This window comes from Poecilia reticulata, chromosome 17 (assembly GCF_904066995.2).
Source record: "Poecilia reticulata chromosome 17, P_reticulata-male-v2, whole genome shotgun sequence".
NCBI lineage: Eukaryota > Metazoa > Chordata > Actinopteri > Cyprinodontiformes > Poeciliidae > Poecilia > Poecilia reticulata.
The window spans coordinates 9,490,049-9,514,772 of NC_088846.1; the positions used below are offsets into that span (position 1 = coordinate 9,490,049).

The 24,724-nt window shown below is 38.9% G+C and overlaps 1 protein-coding gene across 1 annotated transcript in view; it reads left to right on the forward strand.

Moving 5' to 3' along the window:
- Nucleotides 1-1,144: 1,144 nt before the first annotated feature.
- LOC103478866 (vasoactive intestinal polypeptide receptor-like) overlaps nucleotides 1,145-24,724 on the forward strand; it is a 28,220-nt gene continuing 4,640 nt past the window's right edge. Inside the window, exons 1-13 of the mRNA XM_017310161.2 lie at nucleotides 1,145-1,493; nucleotides 1,597-1,679; nucleotides 4,541-4,634; nucleotides 6,434-6,547; nucleotides 15,694-15,800; nucleotides 15,922-16,019; nucleotides 17,804-17,933; nucleotides 21,379-21,532; nucleotides 22,198-22,258; nucleotides 22,774-22,840; nucleotides 22,922-23,013; nucleotides 23,474-23,603; nucleotides 24,584-24,625. Coding sequence (XP_017165650.1) covers nucleotides 1,620-1,679; nucleotides 4,541-4,634; nucleotides 6,434-6,547; nucleotides 15,694-15,800; nucleotides 15,922-16,019; nucleotides 17,804-17,933; nucleotides 21,379-21,532; nucleotides 22,198-22,258; nucleotides 22,774-22,840; nucleotides 22,922-23,013; nucleotides 23,474-23,603; nucleotides 24,584-24,625 — 1,149 coding nt within the window. The 5' untranslated portion in view covers nucleotides 1,145-1,493; nucleotides 1,597-1,619. The remainder of the gene's footprint in view (nucleotides 1,494-1,596; nucleotides 1,680-4,540; nucleotides 4,635-6,433; nucleotides 6,548-15,693; nucleotides 15,801-15,921; nucleotides 16,020-17,803; nucleotides 17,934-21,378; nucleotides 21,533-22,197; nucleotides 22,259-22,773; nucleotides 22,841-22,921; nucleotides 23,014-23,473; nucleotides 23,604-24,583; nucleotides 24,626-24,724) is intronic.

Sequence of the window (24,724 nt, forward strand, 5' to 3'; positions counted from 1 at the left end):
ATATTTGTCATGTTATAACAAACCTTATAACATGACAAAAAGGTGGTGGTGGTGGTGGTGGTGGACTCGATGGTAGGAAACCTTCTATATTTGACATAGCAATAACAAACAAAGCTGTTGCTCTTTCTGGAACATTTCTTCTAGTTGCGAGCTGCTGCTGTTAATAAAATCGCGCTACTCGTATTGTTGTGATTGTTTTGGGGGAGATGCAGAAGATTTATGACGGCACTTATCAGAAATGAGCAGCAAACCCTTCTCAGTCTAGTTTACGCTGCCTTCGGTTTCCCTGCTGTGAATGTGATTCCACCGCCTGCTTGTATCTTGAGCTCGATGAGTCTGATGCGTCTTCATAATTACCCTCGCTGCTGCCCGTAGAGAGGGATCAGAGCAGCTGTCCGGCAGCTTCCAGCTCAGCTCCTCATTTTTGGAACAGCATCTCTACGAGCCTCATGCGCTGCGTCGCTCCAGCCTGTGCGTTAGGGCAACAATTTACGAAGCGATTATCTCTAATAGGTGATTCATTTTTGAGCAGGTGATTCTTTATGAGTCATTTCCGTCTGATTAGAATGATATTTACACTGTCCATCCTCGTGTTTAGGGATGTTGTTGTTTTAGTTGATGAGTCGAGCGGCTAGATTTCTTCACACAGCAGGTGTGAAGAACCACACCCCCAGAAGCAGACAACAACAACAACAAAAAAGATTTTTCAATGGATTTGTCCTGTAAAGACACTAAAGCATTTCCTTTATTTATTTATTGTTCGTTAACAAAAAACCCAAACTGATGAACGAGTTTTTTTGCTCCCTGTTTTTCATCCAAACGGATTATTGTCTTGTCCTGAAAGGCAGCTTGCCAGCGATGCTACATGTGAATGTTTGGACCAGAATATTCCGGTTTTCTCACGGATTACCTGTTGCTCCACAAAGGTTTAAGACTTTTGTAATTCTTTACTGCCAGGAAGTAAAAATGAAATTGGCAATAAATAAATAAAAATATATATTTTTAAAAACTTCGGTTTATCTAAAACTCTTCAACGAGAGTTCCGATGAATAAAACAAGATAAATGTCATTCCTTCATATTTTACCCCCAGCCTCCCATTGACTCCCTGTTAAATCCAGAACTTTCTTTTTAATACATAAAGCCTTTAATAATCAATATCTGATTGTCCCCAGTGTTAATAACAGATCTCTTCTCTCTCAGACTGCACATTTACATTTTTCTTTTTTAAATAAGAAGTGACGATGTGAAGACACCGATGTGTCCGTGTGACAAAAATCTCCAAACATGTTTGACAGAGAGGACACTTTGTCTGTTATTGGAAGTTTTTTCTTTTTCTTTTACGCACCTTGTTCGGCGATGATTTTGCATTGGTTTGGTTTCATTGGAGGAGGAAGAGGTGCGGGGAGGAGGAGGAGGAGGAGGAGGAGGAGGAGGAGGAGGAAGACTTGTGGCGCGGAGCAGATCTCTCCACCAGAAGCGCAGAGCGCACAGAGTGAACACAGCGACCCATTCAAAACCTGCCTCGGATTATCACAGAGTTTTTTTTTATTTTAAAGATTTATTAACATCCTTCATTTTTTTTCTTTAATATTTAGGCTTCTGGTTGATTTAGAGGATTATGTTGGTGCGGTTCTCCAGGAGCATTTGCCTGTTTTTGTCCTGCGCGCTGCTGGATCCGGTGAGTGTATTTAAGCTCTCTTCAGTTTTCTCACGACTTGAACTTTTCGTTCGTTTTTGTCTTCAAGCATGCTCTTCGGTTGGTCTGCTATATCGGGCGATGTCAGACTGACCCTCTAGTTGTAAATCGTGTAATATGCAGATGGTCTCCAAAGTGGCTGCTGGATGTAGCGCGCACCAAAACTGCTCCGCGGATCATCATCTGATTTCACTCACTGATCCGTGTTTCTGGATGGAAATTTCGCGATTTCACCGTCGTTTTATCACCTGGACGCGACGTTAATATCTTTTTCTCTTTTTTTTTGCCTCCATTTCCTCTTCAAGTTCCCACTTCTCAGTTCATTTTTGTCTCCAAACAAAGCCGCAGTTCTCCACTGACTCAGGGACGTCTGCGTATTTTGAGTTTCTTTACATGACCAAGGTTAGAGAAGTCATCCAGCGGGGAAACCATGGCAACGACCTTTCCTTCGTCTCTCTTCTACTCCCTGGTTTTTCACTTCCATCATCATCCGCTGATCGGTCCGGTATTCAGCTGGAGGTCGGATCTCTTTGAGCAGCAGAAAGTGTGTTTCAGCTCTTTGGATGAAGGGAAAAATAAATGAAATCAGGGTATTTCTAAACGTGAGATCATCCTCCCTCCTCGCTACTTGCGCAACTTAAAGGGAACTCTCATCCTTCTCTGTCAACATTGCCAAATCATCACTGTGGGAAATAACAGAAGAGAAAGTGAAGCAGCAGGACTCATATGGGCCCCTTTAGTGGTCAACTACGTCAGTGATTAATGTAGGTGAAGGAAAGACTCAGCAGAGCAGAATCAACAAATCGTCATGCAAAACGCTGTTGTGGTATCTTGTAAAAGTATCGAGTTTCCCCACAAGTAAACAACCCGTGGCGTTTGGATGCAGCCCCATTTGCTCTGAAACCCCTAAAAACTAGTGCGCCAATCAATCTGAACAGTGTGGCATGCATTTGTGTGCAGCCTCCTTTACTGCGATAGACATAAATCAAATTTGTACAACCAATTTCCTTCGGAAGTCAATAAATTTGTATTTTCACACCTGGAGTACTTGTTAAAAATAAGTCTGCTCCATACAAGCGTTGTATGGAGCTCCCTTTACTGTGGTACCCCAAAATAGGGGTGGGCAATTTGGACTTAAAAGTTTTATCACGAGATTTTTTTGTACTATTGTGTTAAAAAGAGACAATACAAACTGTTTATTGCTAATTATTTAGGTAACTGACACAACAATCACAAATACTGCTCTTTAAATTACTGAACAAACAGTGGAGAAAATAGCAAAACTAACAATTAAGACAGACGATTTTGTTTTTAAAATCATTCATTGGAATTTTTCATGACAACGATAAATTTCAATTCTTTTAAGAAATGTATCACAGTAAATGATAAACTATGTAAACGCTCACCACTACCCCAAAAATAAATGGCAGTGCAACTAATTTCCTAGAGAAGCCACCTAATCAAAAATATTTGAAAAGTGTTTATGCCTCACAAAAATAACAGCAGGAATTTGTATTTCAGCCCCCTTTGAAGCCTGTAAACAAAACCCAGTGCAATCACATGCCTTTAAAAGTCATTGAACATGAGAAAACTATTTTAAAACTACTGAAAACCACTAATGTGCCACTTTATCAAAATTGTGGAAAAGTGGCATGGAAAACCTGAAGTGGACATATAATTTTCTGAAACTCCAAACCAGCAAATAAACCACGTTTTGATGTTTTGTTGCAGTTTATTCCGAAACAACTTCGAATCGCGGTTAGAGTGTCAGGAGCGTTTGAGGTCACATCACTTTTTGCTTTTCAGGAACAATAATCCCACTGTGAATGCAGGTAAACCAGGTCAGCTCACCAGCTGGTTCAGTTCGGGTCGGCTTTGTATGGAAAACATGCACTGTTTGCAGGTGTATGCAAATGTTTCTCATTGTCAAGCCAAGAAAAAAAACTTTGCCTTATCTACGATAATGATTCCATTGAAATCTTGCCAGCATTTTCTGTGGTGTAAACAAACAAATCAACCACGCTTTTCACAGGTGGACTATTGTAAGATTTTTTTCTTCCTAATATTGTTTTTCTTAAAAAAGCCATAATTAGTCCCATGGTCATAAAGGTGGTAAAAAATAAAATAAAAATAAAGTAAAACATTTTGAGAGGCAAGAATCTAACACTTCTTATGAACCGGAGCACGTCGTCCCCCATGGTGAAACATGGCGGTGGCTGCGTTATGCTGGTGTGGTTGGTTTTCTTCAACTTGAATAGGAACATGGATGGAGCTACTTATCTGAGACTTCAACAAGAAAACCCGTCACAGAGACGCAAAAGAGTTGAGACCGAGGTGGAAATCCGCCTAAACGTGCAGCTGGAGCTACACAGGAACTGTTTGGATCGAAGCGTGTTCACTCGTTAAAATGGCCTACTCAAAGTACAGACATAAATCCAATGGAGAATCCGAAGAATGCTTAGAAAATTGAAATTTGCAGATGCTTTCTATCCGATTTGTCAGAGTTTTAGCTAGTTAGCAAAGAACAGTGGACTGTAGATTTCAGTTTCTACATTTGTAAAACACATCAAATGTTTTGTGAGAAATTGTAAAAAACAAAACAAAAAAAACAAAAAACCACACACACTTGTTCCACCAGTTTGTGTTGGTTTGTCATAAAAAAATGCTGATGGTTAATTTTGTCTAAATAAAACCAAACAAAGGTGACACAAACAGTAAAATTACTTTATTACGCGACCAAACGTGAAAAGAAACTCAAGGTATGCGGACGGCAAGGCTCTCCTATTGTACAGCAATTCCCAGAAAAGGCAAAGAAGACAAAAGTGAAATATTGTGTCTTGCAGGTGCGTTCAGCGCAGAGTCCGATGTGTGATCTGATTCTGGAAATAGACAAGGAGAGAGCCATGTGCCAAGCTCAGGTTGAGAACAACATCACAGGTATGTGGGCGTCATTTCGTGTGCTTGGTTTCACTTTATTTTGGTGGCTGCCATTATTTTGTCCCATAATCCTTTGCGCATCACAGAGCTGGGTTGTGATCGACACGACAACGATCGCTAAAGACAAAAGAAGCTGTTCAGACGCCTCTTGGCTTTACGTTCTCATGGCTGAACACAAGTCCACCTCTTTCCAGCTTATTATCGTGTTTAATCGTTGCTATTTTTGACTCTCACAAGTATTCATATCTCGTTAGCTTGTCATTAGAAACTATGAACTTCAATGTATTTTATGCGACAGGCCAACACAAAGCAGCACACCAAAGCTTTCCAAATCTTTCACTGGAAAAACACAAAATCTTAGCAAGTATTTTTTTTTGTTTCTGGTGCAAATATCTTAGCACGGTTGAAATAAGACAAAACTGACTTACAAGTAACTTTTAATCAAGAAATAGGAGAGTGTTTTAAGTCACTAATTCCTTAATATTGATGAAAAAGTACTCCCTCCCTACGAAGATTATTTGACTTTTAACATGGGTAAAATAAGTGAAATAATCTGTTCGTGGAACTAGTACTTTTTTCTCAATATTAAGGAATTGTTGACTTAAACCAAGTTCCTGTTTCTTGTTGAAAAGTTACTTGTAAGTTAGTTTTGTCTTATTTCAAGTGTACTAAGATATAGACCAAAAACAGTCTGTAAGATTTAAGACATAAAACATTATTAGAATTATTTAGTGGGATTGCATTCAGGCCATTTACCTTGGTACCCCTAAATAAAGTCCAGTACAGCGAATTGTCCTCTGAAGCCTTTGTTTTTTTACCTGTGTGTATTTCAGTACTTTAATCTCTATGTAAATATTTCATATATGGAATAAAAAACAACAGTATTCACTCTCTATATGTAGAATTACATTTTATTTTGTTGCTTTTAGTTGTTTTTCTGCTTTGTAAACTGTGATGTTATCCTGTCAGAAAATTCCTGTCAAATACATCAAACTTTGTATTTGTGACAAAATGTGGAAGAGTCAAAGTCCCTTGAAGTTTAATTAAAAATTTCTGGAATCACCTCTCACTGGAAGCAAATTGAGCGCTCCTTTGGGACGGAAAAGCAAAACAAATCCACCCGAGCCAGGACTTTCACTTTTTTACAAAAGAACAAATCAAGCAACGAATATGCAACAATGAACCTCAATTTGGTGGTCTGTTGTTTTTATTCTCAATAGGTTTTGAATTACATGTGACGAAGTGATGTGGGGTGAAAGCAGCACACAGTACGCCATTACACTTGGTTCGCTTATGATTGTGACTGAGTGTGACTGAAATACTGGCGAGAGACGCTGAGAAACGGCTCATTTTCACACAACACAATAGTCATTGAACTCCCATCAGCATTTTAACTTACTCGTCATTTTACGGTGAATAAACTCCATCTCGCATGTATCCTCGGGATAGTGTTTCGATAGGTTGTGGGAGCAGGTGTGGCGCCGTGGTGACCTGATCCCTAAAGTTACGGCTCCATCTTCTGAATTCAAACAGCAGCGAAGGAAGGGAAGCTGCTTTAATAGTCATGGTGACACTCTGTTACCTCGGCTTGTCCACCGTCACGGACCCGAGCCACGGCAGCAAACGTTACATGTTTCAGCTGCTGCGGTAACTCCATCTTCAACTTAATCGGGCCGCCGTTCGTCATTAACGCCGGATCTCGCCCTGACCTTGAGCCCTTTGGTTGTACAGTGTTTCCTCTGTTGATTATGCATCGCTTTTGGTCATTTCAGCTCATATTCTTCTGTTTTTCCTGGCAGGCTGCAACATCACTTGGGACAAGATCGCCTGCTGGCCCTCTGCCGACGTCGGAGAGGTGGTCACCATCCCCTGCCCCAAGTATCTCTTCTACTTCACCAGTAACGCTCTTCCTCGTAAGACTCCATCTCATGAATTAAATTGTGTTTGGTGTGAAGCGTCTGCTAATATCCTCATGGCTTCTGTAAAAACTGTTTTCCACATTTCTGAGCAGATTTACACCGAAATGACTTATAACGTCAAATAAAACATGAATTAAATTACAGTATTTAGTGACTTTTATATCCATATTAGTGTAGTTTTTGTTACAGGCGTGTTTCTGTCAGAAATGAAGAAGGTTTTTGGATTAGAGGGACAATGCCTTTAAGAAACACAGGAAGTCCATTTACCTTCTATTTGGATTTGCAAAGCAAAATATGAAAAGTGAAGCATAGAGGAAAGGAAGTGTTTTCCAGGGTGTGGCACTGAAGTGTAAATAATAGCTGCACTTCTGTTTTTAAATGACAGAAAATGAGATAATCTTGTACTGTTTTGTACACGTGTATGAAATTTGTGCTTTGCTTATGAAACTAGGCTAGAAAATCCTATCAAGCTGTGATTTTTCACATTTTAATTCTAGGTGTGATAACATACCTGTGCACGGATTATATTACAAGTTAAATACAAGTTTTGGGGGCCATAAAACATCATCCGGTGTCTTTTTCAAAGGGTCAAAATGATAAAACTGAGAGAATAAGATATTAAATGCACTCTTTGACATTTTTAATATTGTCATCCAGGTTAGCAGGATAACAACTGTTGAGGTAGATTACATTAGTCCAAACTAATATTGTTTCACTCTATCTGTGCTGCATCACTGCTGATGGACGCCTCACAGTGGTAGTTCACGTTGCACATTTGAAGATGCCTTGTGTGGTGGCTCAGGTTTATTTCTCACTATGAATCATTTATATTCTGATTATTCGTCTGCGTGAATGACTTGGTTGCCCGATGACTCAGTTTTGCTGTTTCTCATGGCGGTGAAATTCGCCTTGATTTATTATTGTGAGTCAGGGTCTTTAAATATTTCAGAGCGTGACAGTTTCCCTTTGCGGTTTGACCCATTTCAGATATTGAACTTTATCAGTCCAAACGTTATCAGTGCATCGTTGTTGCGCTGATGCAAAATGTATCATAAAAGGCGTTATAATCTGCGGTAATCTACAGATGTTCGTCTTGAACAAAACAAACAAACGGAGCGCTTCCTCTGTCTGCGCTCAAATCTGCTCTGGGTAAATTCACGCTTCTCTAGACCTAATTCAGTCATGACATAATTAATTCAAGTTCATAGTTCAGCACCAATTCATTCTGAATTAAAGTCTAAAATGAACCAGTTCATGTTCAAATAAAGATGAACATTTTTAGATATTTAATCTGATAGTTAGCATACTTGTTATGATAGCATAGGTGGCCTTGGCATTGCCCGTTTGTTGACGTCATTTTAAATCTCTCCTGCTCTCTTTTCTCACACAAACCGTACTTTAATATAAATAAATTCCCAATCTAGCTGTTCACATACGTACATGTTACGTACATGTTTCTTTGCTCCTCATGTCAGAAAGCAAAATAAGTCTAAAATTATGGAGTGGAAAAGGATTTTTTAGAAGGACAAGAATGGCATTTGTCCTTTAGAAAGACCCTGGTTTTTGTTTAAACCTGTCAGTAGATAGAATCATCATGTAAAAACACAATTCGAACTCTTATTTCTGTCCTGTTTTACCTGTGTGACAGTCAAAGAAAAAATGTTAAATGTGACACAGTGCACCAGGGTGAGGCTGCGTTCCTTTGTTCGTTTCTGTTTTACCTGCAAACAAACTCACATTCCCTGCCTGCAGCAGGTTCATACACATTAAGACAACAAGAAGGGCGCAGAAAGAAAACCTTAGCACAAGTTATCAATTTAAATGGCTTTCAGTGTACAGAGTTAAGGTTAAAGAAATTGGAGAGGCATAGAATATCAACAACTAGTCAACACAAACACTTATGTATTTATGGGTAACATTAGCTGTGTTTCCATTACAAATGTGCCCAAAAAATATTAAACAATGTCGAAAAAACTCAATTTCACAATTGCGGTGTTTCCATTAAATAAGTAACTGTACTAAAATCACACATGAATAAGCTTGTTCATGTAATACGTCATTAAAAACCATGCGGCGCCATCATCGCCAGCAATAACATCCGGTTGTTGATCACATTTTGATACAGTCCAAAATCCACCTCATCCCAGCTCAGAAATGTTTTAGCAAAAAACACAAGTTTTCTCAAAACTGCAGTGTTTCCGTTGAGCAAATGTATTTTCATAATTCCATTTTGGGCTTTTTTTATGGTCAGTGGAAACGCAGCTTGTCTGATCTGCATCTACGATTATGTACACGCATACACAGTCCTGGCCTTAAGTTTGTGTTGTCATGTGGAGATGTCACTATTTATTTCTGCATTAAGAAGCTGAAATTTGCTGCAAATCATTTCATCGTGCCGAGATCGACGCAGCTCAAATTTGTCATGTAAAAGTCACAGTCAATAAGTTAAAAAAATGTTCAAAAAACAAGCTTAATGTACAACTCATAAATGCACCTATTTGGACACACAACTCTGGTTTAAAGACAACAAGCTTACAGATTCAGCTGACTGATAACCCAGCTTCTCCACCCTCTATGTTCTCCTCTTTTACACTCGTCAATGGCAACAATCATGATCTGCTGCAACAGGAAGTATCTTTATCAAGTGTACTTTACTTATTTTCCAGTGTACTATGTCGTGTTTTCTTAGTTCTGCATCTGTCATAGAATATTCCTCAGCTTTTCACAATTATTAGACTCACCTGTAATCACCCTCCCCAGCATAAATACCTCTCAACTCAGTCAGTCACCTGTCAGATCCTGGGCTGTTGTCACAAAACTATTGGTTCTTGCCTGCTGTTCAATAAAACAAAATCAGCGTTTTAGTGCTTAAGCCTGCATTTCTTTTCCAGATGGGAGATAACAGACGAAACTTGGATGTTGCTCATGTCATTCCCTCTTCATTTTTAGTTACACATATTCGCACCTCTTAAGCTGTTGCCAGTATCGTTGTGCTTAATATGAGAGAAAACAAAGCGGAAGTACGGGGTGCTCAGAGCGTCCCGCTGGTTCAGACATATGGTGTAATGCTGCTCCACGGTCACACACCGTCATCTCAACATCCCAGTGACATGAAACAAACAGGTTCTTCTCGCAGCACCATCAAAGAAAACATGCTGTTTATTTGCCTTTCTTTGATGTGTGAAAGCCTCGCGGGGATGCAATGCTAATTATGTGCGAACTATCCCCTGGACGAGGAATTTACTGGCTGGTTTGCAAGACTGTTTTGGCCGTACTTCCGAAAATGATCCCCTACTTCGCTCTTCTTGTCACTAATTGTCACACTGGGTTATTTTAGTGTAATTATGCTGTAATATTTGAAGGAGTTGTTTATTTGTCTTCTGCAAGCTGCAAGGCCTCAATTTTATGTTGGTGCACCAATTTTGTGTCTTTAAATATAAATACATAGTAGAAAGATTAAAAAAAAGCAATTACAAAAAATAAGAACAATAAAAGAGAATTCAAGAAATAAGTACCAAGTTGACTTAACACTTGCATGAATTTATTAATGTTTACAATATGAAGGCAGTGGCAAAACATGATGCATTGACTTCTTGTTTTCCTTTGCATGCTGGGATATTTGGCATTTCGTTGTAAATTAACCGTGGGTAGGCAAAAGAGTAACACACATAAAAGGTGCAGTGATTTGAGACAAAGTAAAAGACTTGACATGACATGGTCTCATAGCCATCGCTCATCATTAACAAGATGAGATTTACTCATATACATCATCATACATTCACTTCCTTGCAGTGAAGAGTTGGGACACAAAAGTCTCATTGTGACAGTCAGGCTGTGTCCCTGAAGACCACCCACTCGTTCAACAGAGAGACATCCTGACTTATGTAACGCTGACCTCAGCTGGAGCTGTGAGAGCCGGGGTCAAGGTTCAACTTTACTTAAGGCAGGCAGTGAATACCTGTGCAGCCATCAGCCACAACAGCTACAGCGGCTTCCTGCTGAACTATAAGTGGATCTATAGGGTCGATCTCTGTTTTTGTAACTAATTTACCAGGCTGAATTCCCCACACTGCTCTGAGGCCCCTAATGCTCCGATCCACAACCTCCTTTCCCTTCTTGCTGCTCTTCTCTTTCCTATTTATCATTCTCTGCAATTTTTTAAGACAGAACGGTGTGCATGCACATTACAGGTTTACTTACGAGAATAGATGCATGTTAAACTCTTTATACATAAAGTTTCTTACATTGTAGCAATACTCCTTGAACTTTTTCCATATTTTTTGACATCATAAATAAAGACGTAAAAGTACTTTTGTGGCATTATATGTGAGAGACCAGCGGTGTCCATTTCAGACGTTGTGTTTTTGGGTAAAACACTTCTGTACAAGTAAAGGTCATTTACCAATACAAAGTAGCTCATAAATGTGAATTTGAAGGAAAATAATTAGGGAAAAAACTTTAGTGCGTTATTTTAGATTAATTAATTAAATAGACAAATTTTTAACACAATTACTTGCATTTTCTTTATATTTGCAATTACTTGCATTTTTGCCTCTGGACATCACATTTTTGCTGCCTGGAGTTGCTTCTCCTGTTTCTAAATTTGGGAGAAAAACAAGCAAATCTATCATTTATGCTGAAAGTGGACTCTGGTGTTTATCTGAATGATGACGGTCTAAGAGCAGGTGGTGGAAGGAGACTGAAATGTTGTTAATGTGTTAATAATGTTGTTAATAGTGTGCTAATAGTGTGCTGTGTTAAAAGTGTATCTTAGGAACAAAATATTGTATTTTCTTTTGTTTTTCCAGTTTTTAAGCATTTTATTTTCCCACAAATCTTTAAAATTGTGTTAACAGCATTAATTCCAGTGAATCAAACTGGCACAAATGGAGCAGATGAGGAAAAATAGAGTTAAATTGGGGGAAAAACCTGAACTTTTGGTATACACACATAAAAAAAGCCCAGAGGCGGAACCTTTGTGTTGAGTTTCTGGTATGCCAGTAAATCTGATGCACAAGCTGTTTCCGTAAACAACAACGGTGGAAATAAAAGCCGCTTCTTTTGGCCAACTGGGGGTTAATATTTGATTCAAAAAACGTTCTGATGGGACGCTGGAAAAGACCATTGTTGTGTGCAAGTTGTTGCAAAAAACGATAGCTAGCATATCAGCGAAGCTATTCAAGCCTAAAGTAGCTTCTCAGTGCTAAACACGTAGCAGCAGCGCAGACGTCCCCAACTCTCTCCGTAGTAAAAAAAACCAAACAATTTCAAGGAAGTTCCATGAATGATCAGGGGTTCACCACTTTGCACCAAGCTGATGGTTGCATAACCTAAATGACAGATTAAAAACAATAAACATCTTTGTTGTTGAACTCAAATGTCTATTTACTCAATAATTTAGCAGCAAAAAGGCTTTTAAAATGGAAAGTGTTGCTTATTTTGCCAATATGTTTTCAATTAAAATGGAATTGGTTTTAATCAATTAATTACAGACCTTGTAGTTAACTTGATGATAATTTTTAGTTCCAGTAATAAAAAAAATACATGGTTTTCTATTTTTCTTGTAAAGGACAATGTCCACTTGTAATACTTACTCAATGCTTAGTAGATCCAGCTTTTCGTGCAATTATGGCTCCAAAGCTTTTTGCTATTACAAAGGCAGTCAAAGGGGTAATAAAAATGTTTGCACTGGATTTCATTTAGGAGTATTTATGAGTAAAGTGGTCTGTCACACTTCCAGCTGCACTACTTTGTGTTGGTTAATCCAAAATTCCTGTAAAATAGATGAGGAATATGTCCAAATGTGGAAAGCTGTGCACAAACGTGTAGTCTTGTGTCTATTTCCTAGTATTGTCTGTGTCTCGTCCCGGTTGGAAATGTCCGCTGGAAGTGATTGAAATTCAGATTGAGATGTCTAATCTAGAGCCAGGAAGAACAATCCATCTCCTGCTCGTACGTCACCTTTTGGGGAATGAAAATGGGGCCGGACCTAAGATTTACGACGAGCGTACAAAGAGTTCAGCCGAGAGAAGAAGGCTACTGTGGGAAGCTTTGCTTTGACACAGATGGGAGCTGGTGTGACCTAGGCCAAGACGGCACTCAAGGGAAAAGATAGAAGGAAAGATTAAGAGGCGTCGGTTTTGGAGAGAAAATTTATGTTCACTTGACATGGCAAAGATCCATAGGATCAATTAGGCCCAGATGGTTCAGGAGAAGATGAAGATCAGAGGTCACAACAGAAGGAGAAGCTAGTTGTTGCACATGATCTGTAAATCAACTTATTAGTGCAAGCCATATAAGTAGGGAATGTCAGGGATTTTATACATCCTGAACCGTTGGAACATCTTGTCCATTTGTTCTGATTCACCTTGAGAGTTTGCAGAAACATGATGGTTACCTGCTTGCGTGTTTTCTTTTGTTTGCGTGTGTGTTCTAGAAAATGTGGAAAAAAGGGCTGCTCAGCTCTCTACCGTCGGGAACAGTTGTGAAAGGCCGGAGCTATTGACACATCCCGAGCCGTTCTTTTTATAAGGCTCACGCAGTAAAAACAAGCATTACGAAACGTGGCGCCACGGACGTCGAGGGGCCAACTCTCATAAATTGAACTACGACAGCTTGCCATTCTCATGAACTCTTTACCTAGTAGGATGAGCGCAAACACGCAGCCATTCATCTCGGGTGTCTCACCTTCTCTCCGGGCTCGCAGTGACAGAGCACCCGGACGTCAACGCTTTCACCTGCGTGCCATAAAACTGCTGACACTTATGTAATTCCTCTAACATCCATCTTCAGAGCTAATTAGATACGATAATGGAGTTGAATAGATTATACTGACAAAGAATTTTTGATTTAAAGAGGCTAAAAATGCAACTGTTGTTTTACGAGGAACTAATTTTGGCTCGACTGTCACGCGTGGCTTTGAAAATGCTCGCCGTCTTGCTTTTTTGGGGAACGATGAAAGCATTCTTCTGGCAATCCCTCAAACAGGCCAAATCCAGCGGTGGCATTGGCTGAAACAGCGGGGGCTTATCTCCGTCTTTGTGTCTTGTCGTTTTGTTTGAAGAAGCTAAGCCTCGTTCTTCTCTGCATTATGCCGCTTAGGTATTTGACCAAATTTTTAATGCCAAAAACATTCTTACACTCTGGAACTGTTTGACATTTCACCAGCTGCGCTTTAATTTAATAAAGAAGTGATACGGTTGAGAAATGTCAGGAATGTCAAACCTGAAGCAATCGGATTAATTTGTCGCCGGCGCGTGACACTTTTCTCATTGTCACAAAATGAGATGAGGAAATGTTGCTACAACACATTGAGGAACAAACAGTGATTTGTTTTACTGCGGGATTATGGATGCTTGAACACAAAGGGAGGTGTGTGTCATTAAACAGAACATGTGTCTGTTTAATGATTAATGGCCTAAATAGAGAGCTACCAGGAAGAACTGTCATATTTCAAATTAATAGGTTTTACAAAAAAAGGGAAGTCAAACCACATGTAAATTGGACCTACTTAGGTCCGATTTTTTATTTTTATTTTTTTACTTTAAAAATAAAAATAAATCAATATTTTAAAATTCACAAATACAGTATAGGTTTGACAGACATATATATATATATATATATATATATATATATATATATATATATATGCCTGGACTGGGATGTTCCACTGCGGTGGAACATCCCAGTCCAACTTTGACTAGTTGATATACAGCAGGTTTTAGTGTAAAATATTAAACTTTCTGTTTAATCAGAAAGCTTAGATTTTGGACTAGAACTTTTATTTTTCTGCATACATTTATGTATAATCATATCTAAAATGATAATTATGTTTTACTGTTAAGCAGGTACATATTGTTAATTTAGCTTACCAACCAAAACGGTCTGAACGGCTTCGTTCGTTTCCTCCTCTGCCATTGCTAAAACTACAGGCAAACTACAACTCAGAAAATTGTAATCATCACTCACAACTTCAGCCAGGTTACGCTAATGCTATGGTTATCTGACAGCAACTAAAAACTGGATCTTACATGTAAATCACAGAAAATCCAAGTACTACATAAAACCATTAAAGAAGGTGTTTTAGTCACAGAAATGTCAGTCATACTTTATTTGGCAGTATCAGTGTGGCGTACATTTTTTTTATTGGGGTTAATATCAGCCCAGATTGTTGGTGTAGTTATCTGTGCTTTTGGCAGTGTGGATCGGTGCCAGGTGGAAAATTAATTTATCATCTCTATGAGGCTCAGCAGCAAAAGAGAGCATGAAAAAAAGAAAAAAGAACAAGAAAGTGTTTGTGAAAAATAACACAACGAATGAAGACAGAGAGTAAAAGTTGAACTACAGAATGAAAAGCAATAAAAGATTTACATAAATGCACATTTTATTTTTTTTATGTTACTTAAAGAATAGTATTTTCTTCATTAGTTTGTATTTCTGCTTAACTTTTTTTTTTCTTCTAAATTTTAGCTTCTTTTATTTTTATATTTCCTCTCTTCCCTCATCCAATGTGCCCGGTTTTATTTTTTGCTTAAATCTTCTTCCCTGCGTCCTCCTTTACTGTCCTTAATATTTTCCCAGTCCACACAACTCTTCAGTCCTCCTCTTATCTCCTCTCTCCTCTCCAAAGCTCCTTTTTCCTTCTTCTTTTCTTTTTCCTCATCATCTCCTTCCCTCCATTGACCGCTGATCTTAACTGTTTAATCCGTTCACTAAAGGGCAACTTTCTACTCCTTAGCTATTTGTCTTCAGCTCTTTCACCTCTGCCCCCTCAAAGAAAAACATCTCTGCTCGACCTCTTTGTTTATCTGTGTGTGTGGCTGCGTGTGTGTGTGTGTGTGGGCGCAGCGTGAGAGTAATTAAGATACTGATGGAGGCAAATCCACATGGGAACTGTGTCTGTATCTCAGAGCCAGTTGGAAAGCCATCCCCCCCTTTTTTTTCCCTTTCAGTGTTTGGGAGTATCCCACAGAGACGAGCATATCTCACAGAAACATAATTATTAAGAGTGAGTAAAAGTAAGAGCTGTTGATTCCCCTTTCAACAGCCCTACTCATCACTCTGCTTTTACACGACGCGTGCGAGAGACATCATCGCGCCACAGCGAAACGGCGGTAACTCTCCTGTGTCTGCTCCCTCAGGTAATCTGTCAAAGACCTGCACCGTGCAGGGCTGGCCCCCCAGCAGCCTGGACTCCTACATACTGGGCTGCGGCTACAACCCCAACAACACCGCGGAGGAGAATTCGGTCAGTTTGACGACTCGATGCTGATGGGAATTCATGTGTTTTCTGTTTTGTTTTGTTTTTTCTTATCTCAAAATGACTTTTTTTTTTTGAGTCTGGTATATGACTGATAATGTTGTTGCAGGGAGATTTTTACATCACCATCAAAGTCGGCTACACAATTGGTCACAGCGTTTCCCTTATTTCTCTGATGGTTGCCATCTCCATACTCTGCTTCTTTCGGTAAGGATTGTTCTCAAGCAAAACATCTATTTATTTTATCATTTAGAGCACAGTTTTCCAGCAAACTAGCATCCCTACGAACACTGGAGATCCATGGCTGCCTCGTTTATGGCTGTCTAGTTCTTGACTTTATTTAGTCCTTTATTTATTTATATTATGTGGAAAAGGTGACTATTTTAGCTCATAGGTTTCATTTTAACTCAGTCTGGGGTCTGTCTGGGGTCAGGGACTGCTTCCTTCAAAGAACCTGGCGTAAACCGGAAGTGAACGGCTTCAAGTTTATTACTGCCCTTACTTCTGTTGTGTCCTGTCTCCTAGCAACTGCGAAGTAGCTAAACATAAGCTAGTAAAACCAGTGGTTGAAATCTTGAGTTTTTTTTTTATTTATTATGCAATTAATCCTTTTTATTAATTAAATTAATAAACTAAAAAAATGAATTATGTTTTTATCCTCTTTTTTTTTAGATAATCATATGTGTATGTGCATATATCAAAAATATCACTGTGACGTCATCACAGGCAACCTTTAGAGGATGCAGACCCTGAATTACGACAAACCCTATGAATCTTTTTGCTTTTCAGTTTCATAATTGGGTTGTGTATGTTTTTTTTTACTCTGTTTCTTCTTACATATCCAGGTTATTATTGTTATTATTATTTATTTATTTTAAATGACCTAAAAGGTTCCTATCTAACCTATCTCAAAATTCTAATCTAATATGTTTGTCTTGCGTTTAAGTCTGTCAAAACTGCAGTAAGAAATTATTTGCACTTTTTTGTTTTGAATTTCTGATAAAGTAACGCCCATTATGCTTTAAAAAGATCTTTTTAAAGATCCCAGTTAATTCATTTGTCAAATGTGCCCAAGTTGTTTAAAAACCACTGCGATCGACCAGTAAAACCATATATTAATGCTCCTTCCCGTTATTTTCCAGAAGCTTAAGAGAATTTCTGAAACTTTGACATTTCTTGCATGAACACCGCAACGCTATTAGCCGTAAGTAACTAAACTCAAGCTACATCATATAGTGAAACCACTTAGTGGGGCGGACGATGTTTACATCATCCTCCAGTTTTGACTGTCTGTCTCGACTTCCTCTTAAACAATAACGCGACACTGATAAGTTTAGCCAGAGAGTGTTTGGCTTTTTTAGCAAGCAGCCTATTCTTCTCACATCGCATTTGTGCTGTTTGCACATGATGGGCTAAACAACAAGGCCTGTGTTTACTCCAGCGGGTCACGGAATGCCATTGGCCCGCGCCGCGCAGCAGAAACACAGGATGTCATGAGGCTTTGCTGTTTACGTTCAGCTTTACATGCAGCGATCGGGCAGCTGGCTGATGCTGCGCCGCATCTCATCTGATCTGCTCAGATGATCCGCCTGGCGGTTTCACACAATTAAACCAAAGTCATCTGCCTAACCGCTGTTTGAAAACACTCCGAGTGAAGAATTCGCATTAGTGGCATGTCGTCAAATCCTTGAAATTGTTCGACTCTGCCGGTTGTCAGCTTGGATGTTTGCACATCTGTTTCTGGCTGATAAATTTGCATTTTTCCAGGAAATCTAAATCTTTTATGTGTTTAACAGATACTGTATTTAGTTCTTGACTTCTTCAGGGTTTATGTGTTGGCATTCGGAACCGGCAACAGAACTTTGATTTACGACAGTCAATAGTAACAAACACTAATCTACTTCTGCTTTGCTTGGGTAAACTGATGCAGCTCGTCTAAATATAGACTCTCCTTTTGGATGTGATCTTTTTTCTTTTTTTTTTTCCTGCAGGAAGCTTCACTGCACAAGAAACTACATCCACATGCATCTGTTTGTATCTCTCATCCTAAAAGCCGTCACAGTTTTTATAAAGGACGTGGTTCTGTACGAAGTGGGCGAGACGGAAAACTGCCAGGCACCGGTGAGTAAATCCGTCCAATCAGCTGTCTGATCCGCCAAACACAGATCAGCCTGAACACATCGAGATGACCAACGATGTTTACAGAGCCGACCCCAGGCATATGTGAGTTAAGCGGCTGCTTAGGGCCCCCAAGAGCCTCATTTGATTTTATTTTGTAGTGATAGATTGCACATTTTTTTACACAGTCTACACGTTCTATCCCACGTTTTAAAACCAAAAACTATTAAACTTGCTAACTTGTTTACCGTGAATTCAGTGTCTGTAGATGTTACTTTTAAATAGTTAAATTAAAATGGCACACTTATAGATACCACTCTGCCTTTCAAAATGTGAATTAATTAGGACACCTTTTCTTGTTTGCTATTCCTGTAACAAGGTTAACATCAGTAGTCATAATAATACTGGTAAGATGTACACCACACCAAAAGTACTTAGTAAGATTTTGTATTTTTTTGCAGTTTCTAGTGTTAATGATCTATGTTCACTTAAAATAAGACAAAACTAACCTACAAGTAACTTTTCAGCAAGAAATAGGAGTTTAAGTCAATAATTCCTTGATATTAATTAATAAAACAGTTCTAGTTCCACGGGTAGATTATAAAACAACATTTTTTATGAAAGGAAAAAATCTGCCAATGTAACTAGTAATTTTTAACCAATATTAAGGAATTATTGACTTAAAACAAGCTCCTATTTCTTTCTAAAATAAATAGCTAGTTTTGTCTTATTTCAAGTGTAATAAGATATTAATTTAAACTAGAAACTACACCAAAAATACTTGGTAAGATTTTGTTTTTGCAGTGTAAGCTAATCACAAATGACACTAATAATAGCAGATATGCTACAGGTATAGTTTAGGCTAGGAATGACATAGTATCTGGTTTTGACATGTTTGTATGAGGGGCCCCGAATCAAAATCTGCTTAGGGCCCCAAAAAGGCTTGTGCCAGCCCTGCTGAAGAGAAATGTCCTAAAAAATACACAATATGTCAGGGAAACTACACGGTTAGTACATTTTTCTCCCAAATCGTTAATTTCCTGTGTTAGTTGATGCATCTTCTCTTTCAGACTTTACTGCCCTAAAAGTGTTAGCTCAGAGTTTACCCAACGTTTAGGGTGTAGCAGTGTTTGCAGAGTCTGTTACGCTCCTGAGCCCAAGTTTTCTAATTCTTCTATAAAGCAGGATGCTGTTAGAGTTCCTGTTTGTTTAACGCTGAACCTGGACCGCAGACACCATTGGCAATAAACTGCATTTACAGGTGCGATGTCTTCTTAGAAGCAGTTTGTCTCGACACCAGTGTTACCGCAGGCGCTAAGGTGGAGTCAGATAAACGTTTTGTGTCGTTTTAGTGCAGCACAGCTGTTTCAGTGGGACTCAGTTGTTTTTTTTTGCTTGTTTTTTTTTCCAAATCTTGCTTTGTCTGATTCATCTCCATTATCTCTACCTAAAATTAGGTCATTAGACTGTAAATAACCTGCTGCTCTGAGGGCTGATTGTTAATGGCTGAGTGGAGATATTTCGTCTAAGGGATTCCAGGATTACTCAACACCAAACACAGCTGCTAAATTTCGAAGATGTTTCTGAAAACACTTTAAAAAGTGACTTTTTATACTTTGGTTTAAGTTAGTTGGAATGAAGAGCTCAAGTAGGTCAAAGGATGTTTTTTTATGCTTGACGCCTTCTGTTTTGTTCTGTGCTGAGTCAGTCTCTGATTCACAAAGCAAAAAGCTCCAATGATACCAGCACAGCCGTCGAGATCCAGGTTCGCAATCCGAATATGAGAAACAGCAGGATTTTTTAAAATGTTTTACAAGTACAGCTATGGGTCATAAATGATGGAAGAAAAAAAACTTTAAAAATGAGGCACAAATAATTTGTTTGCACAAATATTATGTAACTTATACAAAACCTGACTCGTATTAAATTGCCTTATTTTTGCTTTATGAATGAAGGGAAAATGTTTCTAAAAATAAATCTAAAACAGCCTTTTCTTTGGAGATAACAGAATTGACATTTAACCACATCATCACAGAGTTGTTCTCACGCCGTTTTTCCTCCCCTGCGCCACAGTGACCACCAGCGTTCAGACAGCTGTGAATATTTCACGCTGTGCGTCATGGACGGCAGTGGTCTCTGATAACGGGACACTCTTTTCGTTTCGCCTGCAGTTTGTCCATGTGTGGCTCAAACGGATTTCTATCCGTTTCTTAATGCACGGCCGATGCCTCATTTAAATGAAGATAAAATGCATCAGAGCAGACAGATTAGCTGGAGCAGAATGTTCTGCTATAATCTGGTGAATCATTCCTTGCAAATGCCTTAAAGAGCCCGAGCTTTATTCCGCTGGGAGCCACCGCGAGGCTTGAAATTGACAGACAAATTTACATTTCAAAACATGATTTCCAATTCATCGCGTCTGGTTGTATGATGTAAAGGCATCTTAGGCAGCACTTTTCTTTGTCATAATGAAGAGTTTCAAAAATAAACTTTCATAAACTCCCAATTGTAACTACTTCATCTTTGCTCTTAATTATAATTGTGTTTCTACATTATTTAGGAATGATATACAGCCAGAACAATTAAAAAATAAGGATATTGATTTTGAGACTGGACAGAATAATGAATCTATGGGTCTTTTATTGTTTTAATTTTGATAGGACGGTTAAAGTCCACATGTGGGAATAAATTCATGCAAATGAAAATTCGGTAACACTTTATTTGAAGGGGTGTGCATAAGACTGACACGACACTGTCATAAACATGACATAACACTTGTTATAAACGTGAAGCAGTCTTCATGAATGTTTATGACTGCTGTCATGAAGTGGTAAATGATGACAAAAGGTACCAAAGATTCCATTAAAAGTCCATTAAAATCACCAACTTTGCGCTGAAATTGTCATTATTTACCGAATGTCTCTTTATGACAATAGTCATAAACATTCATAAAGACTTCTTCATGGTAATGTTAGGTGTTATATCATGTTTATAACAGTGTTATGTAGGCTTATGCACACCCCTGTTACCGAATTGAAGCTAATTCAACCATTGAGGCGTGTTGTTATTTTCTTCCTCATCCGAAAGGCTAAATAATTAACCGCACTGAGGAGTTGATATTTGAGGGAGTCAACCTTCACAAGTGCTGACATCAAAATCAACAACCAAATGAGAAGAATGTCTAAAATTCAGTCAGACAACACGCATCACATTCTGTTTGAACCACATTAAATTCCACGTGGCTCTAACTCTTTAAGAAAAGACGATAGCAAGTGGAAACAACAGTGTCATCGGCATAATGTCATCGCCATAATGACAAATCCTTTGTAAAAAGGAGAAGAAAAATTGCAAAAACAATTTCTTATGGGAATTAAAGTTCATTATTTCCGTCTTGAAATACATTTACATTGTGACAGCAGTGAGCCACAGGCTGATGCTTGTGTTGCAGGTGGGCTGCAAGGCGGTACTGGTCTTGTTCCAGTATGGAGTCATGGCGAGTTACTTCTGGCTGCTGGTGGAGGGCCTCTACCTTCATGCTCTGTTGGCAGTCTCCTTCTTCTCAGAGAGGAAGTACTTTTGGTGGTACATTTTGATTGGCTGGGGTAAGTGCTCACATGGCAGTCTAGCTTTTTTAAAGAACTTATGTGAGATGTTTGCAAAGTAAATGTTGATCTCAGCATCTCTGCACTTGCAGTATAAGATTCTGGAAATTTTCAAAGAGACGAACTAAGTTATCAAAAACATAAAACTGATTTTAACCTAAAGATTAAATGTTTCCTCTTTGTGTCAGTCATTCATTAAAATCCAAACTTTCTCACAGAAAAGCTGCCAGAATCTGACGCTTCTTGCTTTTACATCTCTCTTTGCCCTTTCAAAACCATTGAGACGGATGATCGGTAACCATGTTTTATTTTTCCCAACACACCAATATAAGTAGGCTTGAATTGGTTTTTCCTAGCAGGATAATGGGGAGAACTCTGTGACTTTCCTGCAGAGTCCCCAGATGAACCAATACTGGCACTGAGATCATAAGAATCCTGTAAAAAAAAAAAGAAGAAAAAAAAAAAGATAAGCATACCCAAAAAATGCGTTACTGCTTCGGCTGTAAAGTAATTCAGGCATGACTTGCCCACTTATTAGGAGCAACTTGATGTTGCGAATGGTTTGTTTGGATGCCCGTGGCTGAAGCCGATGACTCCAGTTTGAGACAATGAATGTTGTAACTCTGATGATGTTACAGATAATTCTGTCTGCTGTCCGTTCACAGGGGCTCCGACCATCTTCATCTCTGCTTGGGTGATTACAAAAGCGTATTTAAATCCTCCTGGGTGAGTTGAGTGTTCTGCCATTTTCTGAAAACATCTTAGAAAACGACAACTTTTGGACACATTGTAGGAAAGCCGGTTCCCTGTAATTTAGCTGATGGTTTGACTGAAGACTCAACGTTTTTTTTACAACTGGTTAAAAATAAAGGGAGTCTTGGATTCTCCTGATTCTTAGACTCATGAAGAAGGACGCTTCACATAGGCTCTCACTCCATTTTTTCTTGCTGATTACATTTTTTTGGGTTATTTCGATCATAAAGCTTTCACACCTTAGAAGTAAACAGCACTGTTGTAATTAGCAAATGTAGGAGAGTTTCTTAGCGGCGAAACATTGAACCGTAAACTGGACAGTTTGCCAACTTTTCTCCAACACACTATATAAAAAAATGTATCTGAAAAGTGTGGCATGCATTTCTAATCAGCTCCCAGATGCAATAGTTTAAAAAATGTTTTTTTGTGTATATTATAAATGTAGTATTGCTTCCTGCTTTATTAACCTATGTTCTCTTTTTCGTCAGATGCTGGGAAACAATCGACGACGCGTCATGGTGGATCATCAAAACGCCCATCTTAGTTGCCATTCTTGTGAGTTACATCAAACGCAGGCTGTTGACGTTTCACGTTGATGCTCCCCGTTAACCAGCGTCCTACTTCTCTGTTCATCAGATGAACTTTTTCCTCTTCATTTGCATAATCCGGATTCTGCGGCAGAAAATGAACTGTCCCGACATCGGAAGGAAGGAGTCCAACCAGTACTCGTAGGTTTGCCTTTGCCAAACGTCATCGTGTCTGTCGAGGCAAAGGTTAACGTTCAGCTGCGTTTCCTGCTGTTAAAATTTGCCGTAAAGTCATTGTTCATAGTAAACTAAGCTACACGATACCTTCCAGATGCATTCGGGCATATTGATTTCAATTTTTTCATGTTATAAACACAGTTTGTATTAGACGTTTATGTAAGTAGAGCAACACAAAGTAATGCATAACTAAAACAGGGAGAGCAATGTGTATACAGGGTTGATTGACAGCGCTAAAACCCTCCTCCTGGCTCTGATTGGTTGTTTCTGACTGGTGTATTTCTGCAGATGGCAATAGGACCACAGGAAGGAAACAGAAAAGCTTATTATACTGTAACAACAGGGACAGTATTAACAGTAAAAAAAAAACACAAAGAAAAACATTGTTCATAAATTTTCCTCCTTCTGTTTCTGCTGCTTTCAGGAGACTGACTAAATCCACCCTGTTATTAATCCCTCTCTTTGGGATAAACTACATAATATTTGCCTTCATCCCCGACCACATCCACCCGCAGCTCAGGATGGTGTTCGATCTGGTTCTGGGCTCATTTCAGGTAACACACCTGATCGCTTTGCAAAGCTTGTTCCAAAGCCTGTTTGTCTTCATTTCAGCCAGACAGAAAGTCTTTATTTAAATAGACATTTAATAGGTGATATCAAGAGAAACACAGAATAGTGTGTTTTAATAGTTACTATTGTGCATTTGGAATAAGTTACTTGATTTACAGCAAGGGGTGTCCAAAGCTTGGCCCGGGGGCCATTTGTGGCCCTTAGAGGAGTTTTGTGTGGCCCTTGATGCAGTTCAGGAGCGGTATAAATGAGGCTGATGCAGATGGAGACTTTTTGTGTTTTTTAATGACAATTTTACATCTTAAATAGAATTTTTTAGGTACAAAACAAGTGTTTTTCTTTAATTAGCCTTGTTTTTTATTTATTTATTTATTTTTGCTTTCACTTTTAACGCCATCTAACAAATCTCCAGCGACGTTTTACTCAAAAACAGACTCAGTCACACCTAACAATTAAAGTGGGCTAAATCTCGCTGAGGGTTTTCAAAGACAGCTCTCATTTTTTGGGATAAACTAAAAACAATATCTTAACCAACAAGTTAGGAAACTGTACAACTCTGAGACCCTTTAAATTACGTCAGAGCATTTAAAAAGAAAAGTACAATAAGATTGCTTTTGCATTCTTAATAAATAACTGGCCTCTGAGTGTTTTCGGCTCAGCGATTTTGGTACAAAAGGTTTGGACACCCCTGATTTACAGTACTCCACTGGACATGGATGTTGAGAGCAAAGTGCAAAAATGGAAAGCCAGCGGTGGAAAATCCTCCCCGTTTATAACCGTTTTGGCTCAGAGCGCTATCTCCCGGGAACATGTCCCAGACGTCCGCATGATGAACCTCCTGTCTCAGCCTGAAGTTGGTCTTAATCTCGCCGTCATTATTCATGCGCAAATATTTGGAGCATTTCCCTCGGCTGTGCTGTGCAGCGCGGCTTTCTCTTCCTTCACCTCTGCGTCTCTCCGACAGGGCTTCGTCGTCGCGGTGCTGTACTGCTTCCTGAACGGAGAGGTGAGTAAGTTCAAACAAAGTTTTTTTTTTTAGGTGTTTGCTCTTCTCATTTAAAAAGCCAGAGAGTCTGTTATTTTTTAACCCATCCCTCCTCCTCCT